This window comes from Mus caroli, chromosome 19, assembly GCF_900094665.2.
Source record: "Mus caroli chromosome 19, CAROLI_EIJ_v1.1, whole genome shotgun sequence".
Taxonomy (NCBI): domain Eukaryota; kingdom Metazoa; phylum Chordata; class Mammalia; order Rodentia; family Muridae; genus Mus; species Mus caroli.
The window spans coordinates 2,701,044-2,720,815 of record NC_034588.1 but is presented as its reverse complement, the minus strand read 5'-3'; the positions used below and the strand labels follow the sequence as shown (position 1 = coordinate 2,720,815).

At 37.4% G+C, this 19,772-nt stretch overlaps 2 protein-coding genes and 1 non-coding gene across 3 annotated transcripts in view; 1 reads left to right on the top strand and 2 right to left on the bottom strand.

Annotated features, from left to right (window-relative positions):
* The window catches only part of Pola2 (DNA polymerase alpha 2, accessory subunit), a 52,476-nt gene that overhangs the window by 24,391 nt on the left and 8,313 nt on the right, over nt 1-19,772 (top strand). The gene's annotated exons all lie outside the window — the stretch shown is intronic.
* LOC115030024 lies at nt 3,161-3,267 on the bottom strand. The gene has a single exon (XR_003835617.1). It is a non-coding gene; the product is annotated as a U6 spliceosomal RNA (small nuclear RNA).
* Nucleotides 14,890-15,813, bottom strand: LOC110285348 (olfactory receptor 11H7-like). The gene has a single exon (XM_021151418.1). The coding sequence runs from the start codon at nt 15,811-15,813 to the stop codon at nt 14,890-14,892; it is 924 nt and encodes a 307-aa protein (XP_021007077.1).

Genomic DNA, 19,772 nt, shown 5'->3' with positions numbered 1-19,772 from the left:
TTGCTCGTCCAGGTTCAATACCCAGCACTTAAATGGCAGCTCCGCCGGGCGTGGTGGCGCACGCCTTTAATCCCAGCACTCGGGAGGCANAAAAAAAAAAAAAAAAAAAAAAAAACCTTACATTTTAATAACACAACAACATTTTCCAGGTGATAATAACATTTGAAGTTTTATTATAAAAGTAATATAAAATTAAATAAAAACATCAAAAACCCCACAATTCATAACCTCACCAACTTAACAAGTACTTTCATTTCTGTGTATTTCTTTATAGAACTCTTCCACACACCTAATACATACATAGCTACGCAAGCAACACTCAACTCTGTTTTCTGGCACCAGAATGTTCAAAAGACTCTTTAAAGTCATTTGACAACAGGAGTAGTCATTTCAAATATTTACATCAGACATATAAATTTATGGTCTTATAATTCTCAAATACTAAAGAACTAGGGTGTCTTCTCTCTTGTAGTCCTGAAGGAAAAACATCCAGAACCTTCTACAGATGAGGTGGACACATATAAACGACAGGAGTATTTTTCCAGAAATGTCTACCGTCCCAGTCATAAGCCTTTTGCCGGTTCTCAAGAACCAGAAGAAACTGCATTTGAAGGATGGCTTTGATCTGTGACATCTACAGCCAAGCTTCCTGTGTTGATGGCTGCATACAGCTGTACTGCAGAGGAATGCATGCAGATACCTACAGTTTGGAAGCATCTGGGCTCTTTTTGCANCTGAGTCTGTGGAGAGTAAGTCTATTGATGGGGTGTACACTCCCATTCCAATGTTGGTGAAGAAAATTAAGCATATTGTTTAAAATTGCAAGCCGATAGTGGCCCATTTGAAGTCCTTTCCCTGAGAGGTTATTAATGCTGCATACTATCTGTACTTTTTACTTATTCACAAACATTGTGATTAGAACCTGTTGATACAACATGGAGATATGAAAGCTTTTGATTCCACAACAGATCCACCATTACACATTAAGGACACTCCCTGCTCCATGGTAGGGAGTTAGTGTAGCCCCCCCGACTTTTGGACAAATAGCAAACGCTTGTCTTTGCAATTTCCCAGAATCCCTTGAGGTGGCCTAATGGCTGAGAAAACAAGGTTGAATTAGTGTACTTTGCATGGCTTGGTGAGCAGTGTCCTTGGAGGTCAGAGGAGGGCAACAGAGAGCCTGTAACTCCAGTTACAGGCAGGCATGAGCTGGCCATATGGGTGCTAAAAACTGAATCCTGGTTCTCTACAAGAGCAGCCTACACTCATAACCTGCCCATCTCCACAGCCCCTAAAAATAAATAAGGACTCAGATTCAGACTTAAGAGTCTGAATTTTATTTTATCGTCTATTTAAATACTATACACAGGCAGGATATACATGTGAATCTCTCTTTTCCCTTTGCATTGCTGCCAGTTGAATCCAGAGCTGCAAAGTGCAGGTCAAGCCCACTACGGCAAAGCTGCACTCCAATCCCACGCTTGCTTTTTTAGGGTCTACACTCTATGTGCACTGAAGCTTATGAGCACTAAGATTAATTAGTTTTGATTTTTAAAACTAAATACTTGTAATTTTTTTACTTGTATTATTTATTCATTTTCTGTGGCAAGGAGGTTGCACCTCTCTCTTCTTTCTCCCTCCCCGTCTCTCTGTAGGTCAGAGAACAACTTTTGGAAGCCTGTTCTTTCCTTCCACTGTGTGGGTTCCAGGATAGAGATCAGGTTGTCAAGCTTGGTGGTGAGCACCCTTAGCCTGAGCCACCTCAGTAGCCTACCTATTTTTATTTTTTATTTTGAAATTAGATATTTTTTTACTTACATTTCAAATGTAATCCCCTTTCCTAGTTTTCCCTCTGAAAATCCCCTATCCCCTCTCTCCTCCTGCTGTTCCACAACCCACCCATTCCCATTCCTGGTCTTGGCATTCCCCTATACTGGGGCATAGAAACTTCACAGGACCTAGCGCCTCTCCTCCCATTGATGATCAACTAGGCTATTCTCAACTACATAAACAGCTAGAGTGACATGTTCCACCATGTGTTTTCTTTGATTGGTGGTTTAGTTCCAAGGAGCTCTGGGGGTACTGGTTAGTTCATATTGATGTTCCTCCTATGAGGCTTCAAACTCTTTCAGATCTTTGGGTACTTTTTCTAGCTCCTTCATTGGGGACTTTGTGCTCTGTCCATGTCTGATGATTGTGAGCATCCACTTCTGTATTTGCCAGGCACTGGCAGAGCCTCGCAGGAGACAGCTATATCAGGGTCCTGTCAGCAAGCTCTTGTTGGCATCTGCCATAATGTCTAGGTTTGGTGTTTATGGGATGGATCCCCAAGTGGGGCAGTCTCTGGATGGTTGTTCCTTCAGTCTGCTCCAACCTTTGTCTCTGTAACTCCTTCCAAGGGTATTTTGTTTCCACATCTAAGAAGGATTCTGAGCTTCTGGGATAATATCCACTTACCAGTGAGTGCATATCATGTGTGTTCTTTTGTGATTGGGTTACCTCACTCAAGATGATATCCTCCAGACCCATCCATTTGTCTAAGAATTTCATAAACTCATTGTTTTTAATAGCTGAGTAGTACTCCATTGTGTAAATGTAACACATTTTCTGTCTCCATTCCTGTCGAGGGACATGTGGGTTCTTTCTAGCTTCTGCCTATTATCAATAAGGCTGCTATGAACATAATGGAGCATGTGTCTTTATTACGTTGTTGGAGCATCTTCTGGGTATATGCCCAGGAGTGGTATTGCTGGATTTTCCGGTAGAACTATGTCCAGTTTTTTGAAGAACCACCAAACTGATTTCCAGAATGGTTGTAGCAGCTAGCAATACCACCAGCAATGGAGGAGTGTTCCTCTTTCTCCACATACTTGTCAGTATCTGCTGTCACCTGAGTTTTTGATCTTAGCCATTCTGACTGGTGTGAGGTGGAATCTCAGAGTTGTTTTGATTTGCATTTTTTCTGATGATTAAGGATGTTGAACATCTTTTTATGTGCTTCTCAGCCATTCTGTATTCCTTAGTTGAGAATTCTTTGCTTAGCTCAGTTCACCATTTTTTAATAGGGTTATTTGTTTTTTTGGAGTTCAATTTCTTGAGTTCTTTATATATATTGTATATTAGCCCCCTATCAGATTTAGGATTCCTAGCCTGACTTTAAAAAAATATGGAACTATTCACAAATTTGCCTGTCATTCTTGAGCAGGGGCCATGCTAATCTTCTCTGTATCGTTCCAATTTTAATATATGTGCTGCTGAAGTAAGCACAAGAAAATGTTCTTAACCTAAATAAGGAGATGTCTGACAAAGCACAAGATCCATACAGAACACCAAACAGGCTGGAATAGAAAAGAATTTCCCCATGACACACAGTAATCAAAACACTAAATGTACAAACAAAGAAAGAACATTAAGTAAGGTATGAAAGTAGACATATTAGAATAACTCCTGACTTTTCAATGGAGAATAAAGGACAGAAGGGCCTAGACAGATGTGCTACAAACTCTAAAAGACTATAGATGCTGGCACAGAGTACTATATCCAGTAAAACTCTCAATCATCATACAAGCAGAAAATATGACATTCCATGATAAAACCAAGTTTAACCAATACATATTTACAAATTCAGTTCTACTGAAAGCACTAGAGGAAAAACTTTAACTGCAAGACTTTATTAACCCAAGAAACCCAATAAGTAATGAACAATCTGAGATTAGTGAATCAAAGGGGTTGCACCTCACAGCACAACAACAAAATAACAGGAATCAAAAAAATACTGCTCATTGATAACTATAAATATCTATGATATGAATTCCTCAATAAAACTACAGATTAACAGACTGGGTTCAAAAACAGGATCCATTCTTCTGCTGCAGCCAAGAAACACACCTTAACTTAACATCAAGGATAGGTATCACCGCAGGGTGAAAGCATGAGAAAACATATTGTATGCAAATGATCCCAGAAAGCAAGCCAGTGTAGCCATTTTAATATCTGACAAAATAAACTTCAAACCAAACTAATCAGAAGACACAGAGAAGGACACTGGATACTCAATGAAGGGGGAAAAACATCAAGAGGTCATTGTAATCTAAACATTTATGCATCAAACATAAGAGCATCCAAGTTCATAAAAGAAACATGAGTACAGTGAAAACCACATATTGATCTTCACATAGTGATAGTGATAGGGTGATTTCAATACCATACTCTCAACAATATATATGTCATCTTGGCAAAACTCAGCAGGTAAATGCTGGAAGTAAGTGACATCATACTTCAAATGGACCTAGCAGATATTTACACCTAAACACAAAAGAATGAACTTCTTTCCCAGAAGCTCATGGAACATTCTCAAAAATTGGCCACATATATCTCCATGAGACAAAGCAAGTCTCAAAAGATACAAGAAAATTGAAATAATACTCTGTATACTGTCTGAACCTCACAGCTTAAAGCTGGGTATTATCTACAACAGAAATAACAGAAAGCGTAAAAACTCATGGAAAATGAACATCTCTCTACTGAATGAAAAACTGGGTCAAAATAGAAATTGAGAAAGTAATGTAAAACATTTTAGAATTCAATGACAATGAAAACACAACAATATCAAACTTATGGGACACATTTAAGGCAGTTTTAAGAGGTAAGTTCATAACAATAATATTTGCATCATGAACCTGCAAAGATCTCATACTATTAACTTAATGACACACTAGAAATCTCTAGAAAAAAAATTAAGAAGCAACAGACAAAGGGAGTAGATAGCAAAAAAAAAAAAATCATACTCAGGAGTGGCATAAACAAAATACAGACAAACACAAACAATACAAGAAATCAATGAAACAAAGAGTTGATTCTTTCAGAAATCCAGTAAAATTGATAAGCCCTCATCCAAATTAACTAAAAGGCATAGATGAAAAATTAATAAAATGATGGATTAAAACGAGGCTATCACAATAAACACTGAAGAAATTCAGGGAATTATAGGACATAATTTAAAAATCTCTAGTCAACCAAATTGGAAAACTTACAAGATATGGATGAATTTCTTGATACACATTATCTATCAAAGTTAAGTGAAGATCAGAAAAGTAATTTAAACAGATCTATAATTCCTATAGAATAGAAGCCATAATAAAGTCTCTTAACCACCACCACCACCACCACCACCACCACCACCACCACCACCACCATAAAAACCAAAGAAAACCCAGGTCCAAGTGGGTTCATTACAGATTTCTACTAGACTCTCAAAGAAGAATTAAAACCAACCTTTCTCAAAATATTTTGCAGCATATCCCATATCCATGCCCAGTCCTGTAATCTTCCTTTGCACCACAGCTGTCTTCTATGCTTTGTCAGGACTTGCCCTACTTGCATCCACTCAGTAGAATCCTTTGGGTCACCTCCAATACCACATTCCACTGCCCATGTCCTCATTCAGGGTATAACTTGTTGAGTACACCTGACCTCCTCAACTACACCTTTTCCTCAATCTACTAGATATAGCCTGGGTACTACAATTCCTGTACTAGGCTAGTTTGGCTTTACTACAGAGGAACACCTTAGGGCTTAGACCAGTATTCCAGGTACCTGTCTAGCAAACCACAAGACAATCCTACATCATTTATAAGCTTTCCACTCAAACATATCTACCTACACATTCTAAGTTTAAAACAGGAACCACATTCTGTATAATAGCCCAGTTTTCTCTGGTCCCCTGAGTTCATTGTACACAACTATTTCCAACCCCTAGACCTAACTAACCCATGCCTACAAGACATGCTAAAATAAAGAATCCCCAAACTCTATATACATCTTATAGAGACATATATATGCATCTAAAATCTAAGTAACTATCACAACTCAGCAATTAGTAGATAATGTGATTAAGAAGTGTACAAATACTTAAACCAACATGTAAAACAAGAAGATATATAATAGCCAATGTATATATCTTCTCCCCCACCTTGCTCCATCCAAAACAAACTCAGAATTAACAAAGGAAGTCCATATGCCTAGATATCATCACAGGAAACACTTTGTAGGAATTTGGCTGGAATTTGACTTTGGGCTAGGACTCAGGATATAGGCTCAGATGAGAATATTTACATTTGTGCTAATACAAAACACAAGGTAGACTCAATTGAGGATTGTGTGGCATTCCTTTTATCTTGTTTATCCTGATAAGATCCTAGAAACAGTGACCATGGGATTTTGTTTATTGCCTTGTTTGTTTCTTGACCTAGAACTGACCTTATTATTTGCATATACTTAAAATGATATAAAAGCAGACTGGTAAACAATAAACCTGCTTTAGCCTCAGCACTGTTTGGAGTCATGGTGTAATGTTGTCTAATTGTCTTTTTCTTTTCAATCCTCGTTCTCTCTGTTGAGATTCTGTTGACTAACTGAGCTGCCTTGGCCAGATGGTGCCTCAACATTGGAGCTCAAGTAATGGGAATACAGAGTAGGACACCATTGGAAAGTGAGTGTGTACAAAGAAAAATTTGGGCCAGTGGTGAATAAACCCTGTAAAAAGGGACAAGGTACAATGCTTTTTGTGTATGTGTTTAGAGTTATGCTAAAATCCAGAGAAGCAAAGATAATTCTTATAGATGCTTTTAGTTTTTGGACTATGATTAGAGATAGTTTACACCCTAGAAATGAAAGAGAGCAGTTCTCCCTTCCTATCCAGGGATGCTTTGGTAAAAGAGAAGGAAAATGAATGTAAGCTGTTTCAGAGATTTCCTAGGGACAGGAGGAGGTTGGGAGATATTCTGCTTCCTCTCTGACTCCCACTGGAGGATGCTTAGTTATGGTTCTGTGTATGTTAGGTAGGCTATCTGGTACCCAAGCACATATAGTTCTTTCCCCTCTCTGTTTATTGTCTGTCCTTGGCACTCTAATCCATCCATGTCTGTCAGTTTATGTCTGTGCTTTTGTTTTATTGCTTGATTGTTGCTCTATGTTTCCTGTTCAAAAGAAAAAAGTGGATAAAACTTTATCTTCTGTTTGTCCACCCCTTGATTTAGTCTTAACTCATTAAAAAAAAAAAGGCAGTTTCAATAGGCACAACAAAAACTGATAAGTTGCCCTGCACCTGTAGCTAGGAGTCTAGCGTAGTTGGAGAAACCTTGCCAGGGGTTGATTGTCTTTGCAAGCCACTCTTAGCTCTTCAAGGGGCCAAAGCTTCTCAGCTTCTATAGTGAGAGAGCTGATGGCTGCTTTTCCTAGAAAAATCTTTGTCATTGTGTTTATTGGGTTCAGAAGGTGACAAGGTATTCCTCTCTTGAAATTACAGCTGGAAAAAGTAAGAAAAATTTGTCTGTTCTAAATATATAAGACATGTGTAGCCACTTCATTTTTGTTTCTGACTGGTTTTAAATGTGTAAATATACTCTGCATATTTTGGTTATAGATTATTGGCTTATAGATTATTGGGTATGATTTAAAAATTGTAACATTAGTAACAGAAAGTTATCTTAAAACGTAACTCAGGGTTGAAGTCATTCTATACAGCAACATGTGGCATGAGCCAATCCAGGGAAACAGGTCTCTAAAGATACCTCTAAATTGGGATAATATTTTATGTAATTATTATCCTAGAAATCAGACTTATAAAAGATGAGATTTAAAACAATGTCTCTTTAATGACGTATTAAAAGGTATTCCATCATGCATTCACATATAAGAACTGGCAGTCAGACTTTGTAACATGAAAGTAATGCACTTGGTATTGATTTTAGAGAGATGGATTGTCTCATTGTTAAAGATTTGTTTTGCTTTCCAACATTATGTTTATGTTCTGATATTTCAAAAGAAACTTAAAAATTATAGTTAAACTGCCAATTTTCCATTAGATGAAATGTACAATTCAATCACAAGTTCAATATTTTAATTCTCCTTGGAACTTACCCATATTTGTTATTAGGAAAAAATCAGGCAAGTGGAGATTATTGCAAGATTTATGAAAGGTTAATGGAACTATGGAACTCATGGGAGCATTGCAACCTGGCTTACCTACTCCAGCTGCCATTCTAAAAATTACATATAAAATTATCATAGACTTAAAAGAGTGTTTTATTCCTTTGCATTTTGATGATTGTAAAAGGTTTGCATTTAGTATGACTGCTTGCAATTTTAGAGAACTCATGAAACAATATCATTGGAAAGTTTTACCTCAAGGAGTGGCTAATAGCCCTACGTTATGTCAAAAATTGTTGCTGCTTCAATACAAGAGGTTAGGACTATGAATCTGTGTATATTATTCATTATATGGATGATATTTTGTTGGATGATTCCTCTGCAGGCGTTTTACTATGAGCCTTTGCTCTTATACAATAAGCTTTAAAATCTTGAGGATTAGTGGTTTCTCTAGAAAAGATTCAAAGGCAATATCATTTTCAATATTTGGGACATCAGTTATGTCGTAAACAAATTGTGGCACAGAAAATTCAAATAAGAAAATATAACTTACTTACTTTAAATGATTTTTAAAAGTTGTTAGATGTTAATTGGCTAAGACCTCATCTTAAGTTTACCACAGGAGAACTTAAACCTCTGTTTGATATTATCAAGGGGCATGCAAATACCAATTCCCCTCAACAATTAACTGGTGAGGAATGAATAGCTTTGCAGAAGCTAGAGGAAGCTATTAGTCAACAGCAGACATATTATATAGACTATGATCAATTATTGGCTGTTGTGTTCTTGCTACTTCTCATGCACCCACAGCAGTCCTTTGGCAAAAGGGACAGTTCATCTGGATTCATCTTTCTTCATCTCCAAGTAAAGTTTTAACACTGTGTGCTGAAGCGGTTGCAGTGTTAATACAGAATTATAGGATAGAATCACGAAAGTATTTTGGGAAAGAATCTGATAAAATATTTATTCCTTATTTCAAACAGCAATTATATTGGGTTTTGCAGAATACTGATATTTGGCCAATTGAATGTGCTAATGTTTCAGGCAAAATTGATAATCATTATTCCAATGACAAGTTGTTACAATACATGATTTTGTATTTCCTATAAATTTATGCATGCAGTCCATAGAGAATGAGCTTAGTGTATTTACAGACAGCTCATCTAATGGGAAGGCAGCATATATAATTGGATCACATGATCTTTCTCTTGAGTTTCCCCATGCTTCAGCACAAATAGTTTAATTACATGCTGTAGCCAAAAATCAAGCTTTCTATTTGTATACTGATAGTCAATATATAACTCGTGGTTTACAATTGCTTGAAATTGTTCATTTTCTTTTTAGATAATTCTAATTCTCAAATTTCAAAATTATTTGTGCAGATACAACTCAATTTAAGAGAACATACTGTTCCTTACTTTAGAGGACATTTAAGAGCTCATAATGGATTGCCCAGACCCCTTGGTGAGGGCACTACCACAGCAGATTTATATAACAGGCAGGTTATAGGCCTTACAGGAACAGTTAGCCAAACAATATCATTCTTTACATCATCAAAATAGTAATAGCTTGAGACAACAATTGGGTATTTCTATAGAATATGTATGTCAAATTGTAAATACTTGTCCTCAGTGTCCTTAATTGCTACCTGTACCACATAATGGTACTGAGCTTTGATACTGCAGATAATGCTGATAAAATCATTCATGGCCTGAAGTCAGTGTTTCCATCTTGGTCAAGCTTCAAGAATGGCATATATAGCTTGCTCATTCTAGCCATTCTTGTCTTGGGAATACTTTTATTTCTGCCCATTGTGATAAAACTTGCTTTTAACAACATCAATATGTTGGCAGCCAAAATACATGGCTTGAAACTAAAAATGGATCCCCATTTAGTTATTAATATAACAGGCTGCCAGCCAATGATGGGTAAGATTCTCCACAGAGCCTTACCAACCTAAGATAGGTGCAGTCTTGTTTATGAAATCAAAAGGGGAAGATGTGGAGAGCTTTGGGGGCTACCATGTAGGAATTTGGCAGGAATTTGACTTTGATGCTAGGATTCAGGAAGTAGCCTCAGATAAGAATACTTATATTTGAATGAATTCAAAGCTTAAGGTAAACTCAGCCAAGGAATGTATGGCATTCTGATAAGCCCCTAGAAACAGTGACTTTGTTTATTGCCTTGTTTCTTGACTATTTGTGTTTATTGCCTTGTTTGTTCCTTGACCTAGAACTGGCCTTATTATTTGCATATACTTAAAATGGTATAAAAGCAGACTGGAAAAAAAATAAACCTGCTTCCACCTCAGCACTGGCTGGAGTCATGTTATAATGTCTAATTGTCTTTTTCTTTCCAATCCTCACTCCTTCCCTTGAGACCTGGTTGACTGACTGAGCTGGTTTGGTCACAGTATATTCTCTCCAAAGCCAACCAGTCCTGCAGAAATGCTTCCCTATAAGAATTACCAGAGCACAGAAGTTAAAAGAGCAATCATAAATCCTTTCAAAGAATTCTAAGAAGTTAGAGTGTGCACGCATGAGCTCATGTGCTCATCCACCCACCCACCCACTCACCCACCAACCCACCCACCTCAGTGAAATCAAGGGGAACAAGCTTGAGAATAAATGCCCATTTGATGCTCAAGATAACACAAAAATAAGGGTGATGAAAATGATGAAGACAAGCTAAGATTTGAGAATGAAATCCAGCCAGGAGATAAGGAATTGTAAGGGACTCAGTCTGAAATGAAGATGAAAATGAAAAACTCAATAGGTTATTTAAAAACTGAAAGGAAAGCCCTAAAAGAATAATGAATGAAACAGAAGACTAGTATCAACTCTTGAAGAAAAAATAGAGGACCTAGAGCAAATAAGCCCATAAAATGAAAAATTTACTAAAAAATACAAGAGAGGAACCACAGGAAATATGGGACACAATGAAACTAAAAACCTTGAAGCATACGAATAGGTGAGGGAGAAGAAACCTAAGTCAATGGGTTAGAACAGATATTCAACAACAATACAGAAGAAAACTTGCCTAAACTGAGGGAAATTTACATAGAAACACAGGAAACTTGAATGTTTGATCTTAGCTATTCTGATAGGTGTAAGATGAAATCTCAGAGTTGTTTTGATTTGCATTTCCCTGATGAGTAAAGACATTGATCTTTTCTTCAAGTGTTTCTCAGACATTAGACATCCCTTTCTTGAGAATTCTCCATTTAGCTCTGTTTAAAAAAGTTCAAGTGACAGCACATGATGGCAAAGATATGGAACAAGGGGAACACTCCTTCATTAATGTTGGGATTTCAAACTTGCACAAACACTTTGGAAATCAATTGGGCAGTTTTTCAGATAACTGGTGTCTTAGTCAGTGTTTCTATTCCTGGACAAAACATCATGACCAAGAAGCAATTTGGGGAGGAAAGGGTTTATTCATCTTACACTTTCCACATTGCTGTTGACCACCAAGGAATGTCAGGACTGAAACTCAAGCAGGTCAGGAAGCAGGAGCTGATGCAGAGGCCATGGAGGAATGTTCTTTACTGGCTTACTTCCCCTGGCTTGCTCAGCCTGCTCTCTTATAGAACCCAAGATGGTCCTACCCACAGGGGGCCTCTCCCACTTGATCACTAATTGAGAAATTGCCCCACAGCTGGATCTCATGGAGGCACTTCCCCAACTGAAGCTCCTTTCTCTGTGATAAGTCCAGCTTGTGTCAAGTTGACACACAAAACCAGCCAGTACAACTGGGAATAGCACTACCTCAAAACCCAAGTATATCACTCCTTGGCATATATACCCAAAATATGCCCCACCATCCCACAGGGACACTTGTTCAACTATGTTCATAGCACTATATTAACAATATAAGCAACAATCACAACTCAGTAGTTAGGAGATAATGTGATGAAGAAGTGTACAAAGACTTCAACCAATATTTAAAACAAGAATATATATAAATGGCCAACTTAGGTATCTTCTCCCCTACCTTGCTCTATCCAAAAACTCTACCCATGGTTAATATCTTGGCTATTATAAAAACTTTTAATCACTTTGTTTGTGTTGTGCCCTGAGTTCACAGGAAATCCAGAGGAGCACAAGCATTGCAAAGTCCACTGCAACTCACAAAAGAGTCTTTTATTGTTCCAACTTTGAACTCAGTTCGCCCACCTCACACTCACTGTGTGAATGCTGGTAAGCGACCCTGAGTCCAGAAAACATTGGGTTTATATACAGTATAGTTAGGAGTAGTGTGAATATTCACAGAAAAGGGGAGTAGAGGGTGGAATAATACTGAAGCAGGAGGGGGGTTAATGGGTGTCTGTTTTGGACTAATTTTATGGCCAATTGTAACTGTCTGTGACCTGACCTCTGCTTATCTTTTACTTTTTCCATAGTCTCCCTTGAGCTTATTATTTCTCTAAGGTCTCAAGGACAGGCACCTGGAGAGTTATCTGGAGGAGTGTGGGTTTTTGGAGACACAAAGGCAGGGAGAATGTCTTCTCAGAATATCCTCATTAAGTGCCTTTCTAGCTCTAGGGGAAGGGTAGGGAGCGCTGGGCTGCTGCAAGAGGACACAGCACAGAAACCAGCTGTCTGCATATCATGTTTGCTGCAAGGGGGTGGGGGGGAGGGGAGGTTGAGGAGAGGAAGGATGGGAGCCTCTGGTGGGGAACACAGAGGCAAACTGTTTGTACACAACATTAATGTCTCTCTAGTATCAGTAATTCGGGGGTTACAACATTTGCTGTTAATACATACTTTCCTTACCTAGAAATTAGACAGCTCAGTATAATCTAGAGCCAGAAATTTCATTTTTATATCCATATTGTAACTTGTCCTGATGATTGAATCTGGCTTAAGACTGACCTACTTTCTGTCTGACCTGCACTCTTCTTTACCTCCTTTATTATGCTGTCCCTGGTTATTCTAGGATGAAGGTGATTAAAGAAGGCAGACAGATATTTTCTATGTTGGAATAGTGATGTAATCAGGTGCTGTTGCCTTAGAAGTTTTGTAATGTCTGCATGTTCATTTTTTTCTTAACACACAATGGTGTGTACACTTGAAAACAATGCCACATAAACATGCATGCACAGAAACACACATACACACACATTCACAAATACATACAGACACCTCCCAACCCTCACATACTTAGGTGGGTTCTTCACACAGGCACAGTGCTTTCCTGGTTGGCCACTACTTGCTTCTCTTATCGTTCTTCTCTGGTAACCTACTCTGCATGGGTTCTCTTTTTGGAATTGCTTTACTTCTCCAAGTAATACTTCTGGGTAGAATCCATTTCAAGATGGTCAAATGGGTTACTTTTCACAGAGTGTAACTATAGGTGCCTTATGTGTTGTGAAAATGTGGCTGGTTGTTTCTTGCTTTGCTCTAATAGCCAACCACCCCCTCCCTACTCTCAGTTTATGAACCACAGACCATACAGCCATTCCTCAAACTATGGAGAACAATGTTGGACCATATGAGTGGTTGTTCAAACATCTGAGCCTAGGGGACAGTCTCATTCAAATCACCACAATGGTTCTTTGGATGGACTCTTCTTTCATTAGGAAAATCACATACTCAACATCTTTCACTAAAAGTATCCTTATTTATGATTTCAGACTAATTCTGAGTTCCTATCATCTACTGTTGATAAGGATGATGAACTAATACATGTGAAGTTATATTCACAGTCTATTAATGAGTTCATGAATGATGCTTGTCTTACTTAGTTAAGGTTACTGTTGCTGCTCAAACACCATGACGAGCAGCAATTTGGGGAAGAAAGAGATTATTTGGCTTACACTTCCACATTACAGTTCATCATCAAAGGAAGTCAGGGCAGGAACTCATAATGGGCAGGAAACCTGGAGGCAGGAGCTGATACAGAGGCCATGGAGGAGTGCTGCTTATTGGCATGCTCATCACAGCTTGCATAGCCTGCTTTCTTAGAGAACCTAGAACTACCAGTCCAGGGCTAGCACCACCCACAGTGGGCTGGACCCTCTCCCATCAATCACTAATTATGAAAATGTCCTACAGCTGGACCTTATAGAACCAATTTCTCAATTGTGTCCAGTTGACATAAAACTAGTTAGTTCAAATGACCCCTTTTCAATTAAACAACAAACATATTACTGTTAAGTTATACCCTCTCCTTTCTTGTTCATCTCCAAGATCACAATTAACATGAACATCACAATATAAAACATTTTACAAATTTTAAAAATTCCACAGTCTTTCCAAAATTGAAACACTTTAAAATTCATCTCTTAAAAAATCCAAAGTCTCTTTTAAAACAACAACAACAACAAAAAAAAACAAAAAAAACAAAAAACCAACCAACCAAACAAACAAAAAACAAACAAAAAAACCCCCCATAGCTTCTTGATTGTCTGCTTCTGAAAAAAAAATAAGTTAATACTTTTTTACTTCAAGAAGGTAAACCCTGGCACAGTTACAATCCGAACAGAGCAAAACCAAACTCTGAAAGTGTAAAAAACTCAGTATCTAATATCTGGGATTCACTCACAATCTTCTGGGACCCCTCAAAGTGTTTGAGTCACCTCTCTGGCTCTACCCTTGTTAGCTTACATCAATTAACTTCTAGATGCAGGATGGCTTCATCCACACTCGGTGAGCTATCTTTCCATCCTTGACATTTTTTTGTTATTGTTGTTCTTTTGAGACAGGATTTCACTATCTATCAATGTCCGATATTGAACTCACATAGACCAACTTGCTTTTGTTCTCAACCATTGCGATTAAAGGCACATACCAGTTTGCCTTGCTTGCATTAAAAAAACCCCAACTTTCATTTTTGTTTTTTATGCATATATGTGTTTGTCTGTGTGAACATATGTCACATCTTTGAAGGTGCTCTTGAAAGTATTGAGTGTCCCATAGTCAGGTAATAAAACCCTATTTGTTAGTTTTGCATAATCCTCTAACCAAAGAAAACATTATGGAGGGCATATTTCATATCCTTGTTACGCAGACTATAGATGAAAGGATTTAAAGCTGGTGTCACCACAGAGTATATCAGTGTGATAATTTTATGCATAGCAACAGAGTTGCTAGACTTGGGAGTCACATACATCACCATTATGGTTCCATAAAACAGAGACACTACCAGCAGGTGGGATCCACAAGTTGAGAAGGCCTTTTGTCGTCCATCTGAAGAAGAAACCTGAAGAACAGCTCTGAGCACTAGGGTATAGGATCCAAGGATGTACAAACAGGTAAGGACAATGAAAATAGTACTTATAGAATAGAATACATGCCTTATGATGGGTGTAGGGGTACAGGACAGGACCATTAGTGGGTCCACATCACAGAGAAAATGATCAATGATATTGGGACCACAGAAAGACAATTGAGAAATAAAGAAAATGGGAATCAAATGTGCAGAGAAACCAATGATCCAACAGAGGGACATCAGAATATTGCAGAACTGCCTAGTCATGATGGAAGGATAGTGCAGTGGGTAGCAGATGGCTAGGTACCGATCATAAGCCATGGCACAGAGGAAGAAGCATTCAGTTGTGCCCAGGGAGAAGAAGAAATAGAACTGAGTAAAGCATCCAGTGAAGGATATAGTCTTAGTTTTGGAAAGAGAGTTGACCAGCATGTTGGGAACTGTGCAGGTCACGTACCAGATTTCTAGGAAGGAGAAGTTGGCCAGGAACATATACATAGGGGTGTGGAGTTGTTGGTTCCACTTCACTGCACAAATGATGGCCATATTCCCAGTCAAAGTTATCATGTAGAGCAGCAGAATCAGTGAGAAAAGTGTGATTTGAATCTTCCAGGGACCAGGGAAGCCCAATAAGACAAAATATGTCACCGTGGATCCCTCTGACATGTTCATGATCACCAGACTGTGGGGAGAAGGTAGATAATAATGAAATATTTTGTTCATGAAATATCTTGAAGCTTTTCTTTGGACCAAGAGATTGACCCATGTAGGCAAATGCACTGAATATTTTAACATAAGCCTTGAATAAATCTTATCCTATTTCTGAGTATGTCACTTTGGCTCCAAAGTTAGGCTTTTTCTAAAAAAATAAATACTAAGCATTGTGAGTGTTAGTCTGTGGCAGTAGAGAAACAACAATTAAATTTAGTTTTTGTTATTTTGGTGATATACCACTCTGTAAGCATAAGGGCCAGACTTTGATCATCAGCACCAGAAAAACAGTTACAAATAATCAAAATAAAAATAATGAAATAAGGGCAATATATATATATATATATATATATATATATATATATATATATATAAATCTAGCTTGGTTTTCAGTGAAAGCTATTCAGACACAACCAAAGTGATATCACATCCAAATGTGAAGATATGCATGTCATTACTTTCAATAGAGTTTGTACAAATTTCAATGATGTAGAATTTGACATTAATTTAGATAATTTTTGAAGCTGTTTTTGTTACAAGAATTTATTTTTTACTATGTTTAATACTAACAGAGAAAAAAGTCAATAATCAGAAATGTTTTTTTGTAGTTTGCTTTTTCCTAAGATACTTGTAGTAGGATGTTTTATTCATAATTTTATAAGTAATCTTTGTTTGTAGTAATAACAGCCACTATTATTTACCATGCTTACCTTCACATTGACATTTTATCATGCTTGTTATTAATTTAAAATTGTTATATTAAAAATGGACATAATGTATGAGAGTATATGAGAATATCTATGAGATTCTCCCCCAATCACTTCTTATTAATTCCAGAATTTTCCTTAAAATTCATTATTCAGGATCTATCTTAGTTTATTTAAATATGTCCAATATTAAAAAAAGGGCACAATAATGAAAATAGTTTTTTTCTAACTTTAATTTACTTACATTCCAACATTTACCCCCCTTTTTGCAGAACATAATAATCAAAGATATGTTTGTCTTCCTTATAAGAACATGTTAATTTGTACAGAATAAGATGTTTTACTATGACACTTTCTCATTCATGCAGGTAATACACTTCTACGGCTCTCACTCTCCCTTCTTAATTCATCCTCCCTCCAAATCCTCTCGTTTTTCATTTCCTCTCTCTTGTTATAGTTTACAAGAAAAAATAATTTTAATCTTCATCCTTGGATGTAGGTGTAAAGTATTTACCTAGCATGTGTGAGGCTCTGGATTTTATTAACGTATACTGTAAAAATAAAGTAAAACAAACACTGAAAAACAAAGAGTAAAAAGGAGGAAAAGAATCAAAGCACAGAGAAAGAGCCCAATGATAGCCTCAGTGTATAAACAGAATCCGTTAAAAAATCCCTTTCAATGATAAGGTTTTATTATAGATGGTATTGGCTGGCCTGAAACTTGCTGAGTAACCTCCTAGGAAACATTTTGAACCCTCCATCATCTTGTCTTAGCCTTCTAAGTGGTTGATATAGTTATGAGCACTATGCCTGGGTGAATAAAATAATCTTAATTTCTTGATGAGTAAGAACATTATACAATTTTAATAAAATTTTATGTATTCATTGAACATAATAAAATAGAATAAGACTATTTCTGAAATGATATTTGATAAGACAAATATACTTGTGATGGTGTTGCCTTCATGGGAACAACAGTTTAATAATAGTCCAAGTGAATGGTTCCAATTAAGCAACGTAGCTTCTGTATTTTTAGAGAAGAAGCTACAAAGAGAAGAAAGATAAGAATGAAGTGATTTTAAGTTTTAAAACTGAGATAATTATTAAGAATTAAACAAACCCATATTGATTCTCATTTTGGCAGGACATCAAGAAAGACTGGTAGCTTTCTACAGAACATTACACATTCTGTATCTTTCCACATAAGAAACCTCTCCTCAACAGAGTGCCAAGCAGTCCTTTCACAGCAGCAGCAATAACTCTGAACAAATCAAAATATGTAACTCTGAGCCACATGCATATCAGCTATAGATCACATTTGTTGACATTAAAGACAACAGGGTAACATGTGCAGATTAAATGTTAGTCATAGGAAGAGGATGGCAGAAGAAACTTCATAGATAACTGCCAAAGTTAATGCAAAAGGCTATTCTTTACATGTCTATCATTAAGTTCTACATGAACTTTTCATCTTCATCAACAGTGATTTCATCTTGCCACACAACCACTTTCTCTTCCTTCTCCTCGTTCTGCTTTTCTCCCTCTTTTTGCTTCTCCCCTCAAAGAGAGGGTCTCTATCTCTAAGACCTCTCTGTATAGCTTATACTGGCCTCACATTCGAGAATTCTTGGTTCCCCTTCCAGTGCTATGATTACAAGCATGCACCCCATTCCCAGATCCTTTCTTAATGAGCTGTGCCATGGATGAAGAGAGAACTGAGGAAGAAAACAGTAACCCCCAATACTGATTCCTATTGGTTTCTATTTCAGTGGAAAGAGCCATTCCCTCACTGTTCTGCACACATATCATAAAAAGGCTCATCTTCCCTGATGCATTAGTCACATTGAAAGGGGAGATGTGTGAATGACTTTGTTACTGTTAGTACATTGTCTTTGGAGTAGGCAAATTCCACAATGACCTAAATATTCTGAATAATTTTCTTCTTTTGGTTTTAAGCAGAAAGACAAACTGACATTTGTTGACAGCCATTTGAGCCCATTACATGGGCAGAAGCATTACAAATTAGACCCACCTGTGATGCAGAACAACAGTAATGCCTGCCAGATACTAGTCATCCTTGAGCCGATGTAAGGCCATAAAGATTCTCTCCTTTTCTGTATCAAACATAGAGGCTGTGAATATGCATTTCTTACATTATTAATTCTGCTTCTTTTGTACTACATGATTGGAGCGTTCTGTTTCTTACTGTGTAAAAATTTTGTGTGACTCCCTATTTATGTCCTATGTTGCCCAATGTTAAGGTTTCTCAGCTCTCTGTACAAATGAACCTATTATTTTCCATGTTGTCTTTGAGGACCTGTTTGCTTCTTGTCATGGAGTTTCACTAATGATCTTGATAAATTGCTCTACAGGGATTATTAGATAATGTGCACAATCCCATGGCCTCTTTAAGTTTGTGTTACTCTAATAGGGTATATAATTTTGTGTCATGAGATATATAGAGTGTTCAATTAAATCCCACTTCCTTTTAAACATTTATTTATTATATTTTATTTTTAAAATTATTTTTTAGTTTTTAAAATTATAATTATATCATATTTCTCTTCCCTATCCTCACTTCAAACCTTTCCATATACCCCTTCTTTCTCTTTTTCAAATTTGTGACTTCATTTTTCTTTAAAAAAATTTTTTTTGTTAGATAGTTTCTTTATTTACATTTCAAATGTTATCCCCATTCCTGGTTTCTCATCTGTAAACCCACTATCCTATCCTACCTCCCCCTGCTCACCAACCCACCCACTCCTGCTTCCCTGTCCTGGCATTCACCCATACTGGGGCATTGAGCCCTCACAGGACCAAGGGCCTCTCCTCCCATTGATGACCGACAAGGCCATCCTCTGTTATATACGTGGCTAGAGCCATGGGTACCTGCATGTGTACTCTTTGATTGGTGGTTTGCTCCCTGGGAGCTCTGGGGGTTCTGGTTGGGTCATACTGTAGTTTCTCCTATAGAGCTGCAAATCCTTTCAGCTCCTTCAGTTCTTTCTCTAGCTTCTCCATTGGAGACCCTGTGCTCAGTCCAATGGTTGGCTGAAATCATCCACCTCTGTATTTTTCAGGCACTGGCAGAGCCTCTCCAGAGACAGCTATATCAGGCTCCTGTCAGCAAGCACTTGTTGGCATCCACAATAATGTCAGAGTTTGGTAACTGTATATAGAATGGATCTACAGGTGGGGTAGTCTCTGGATGGC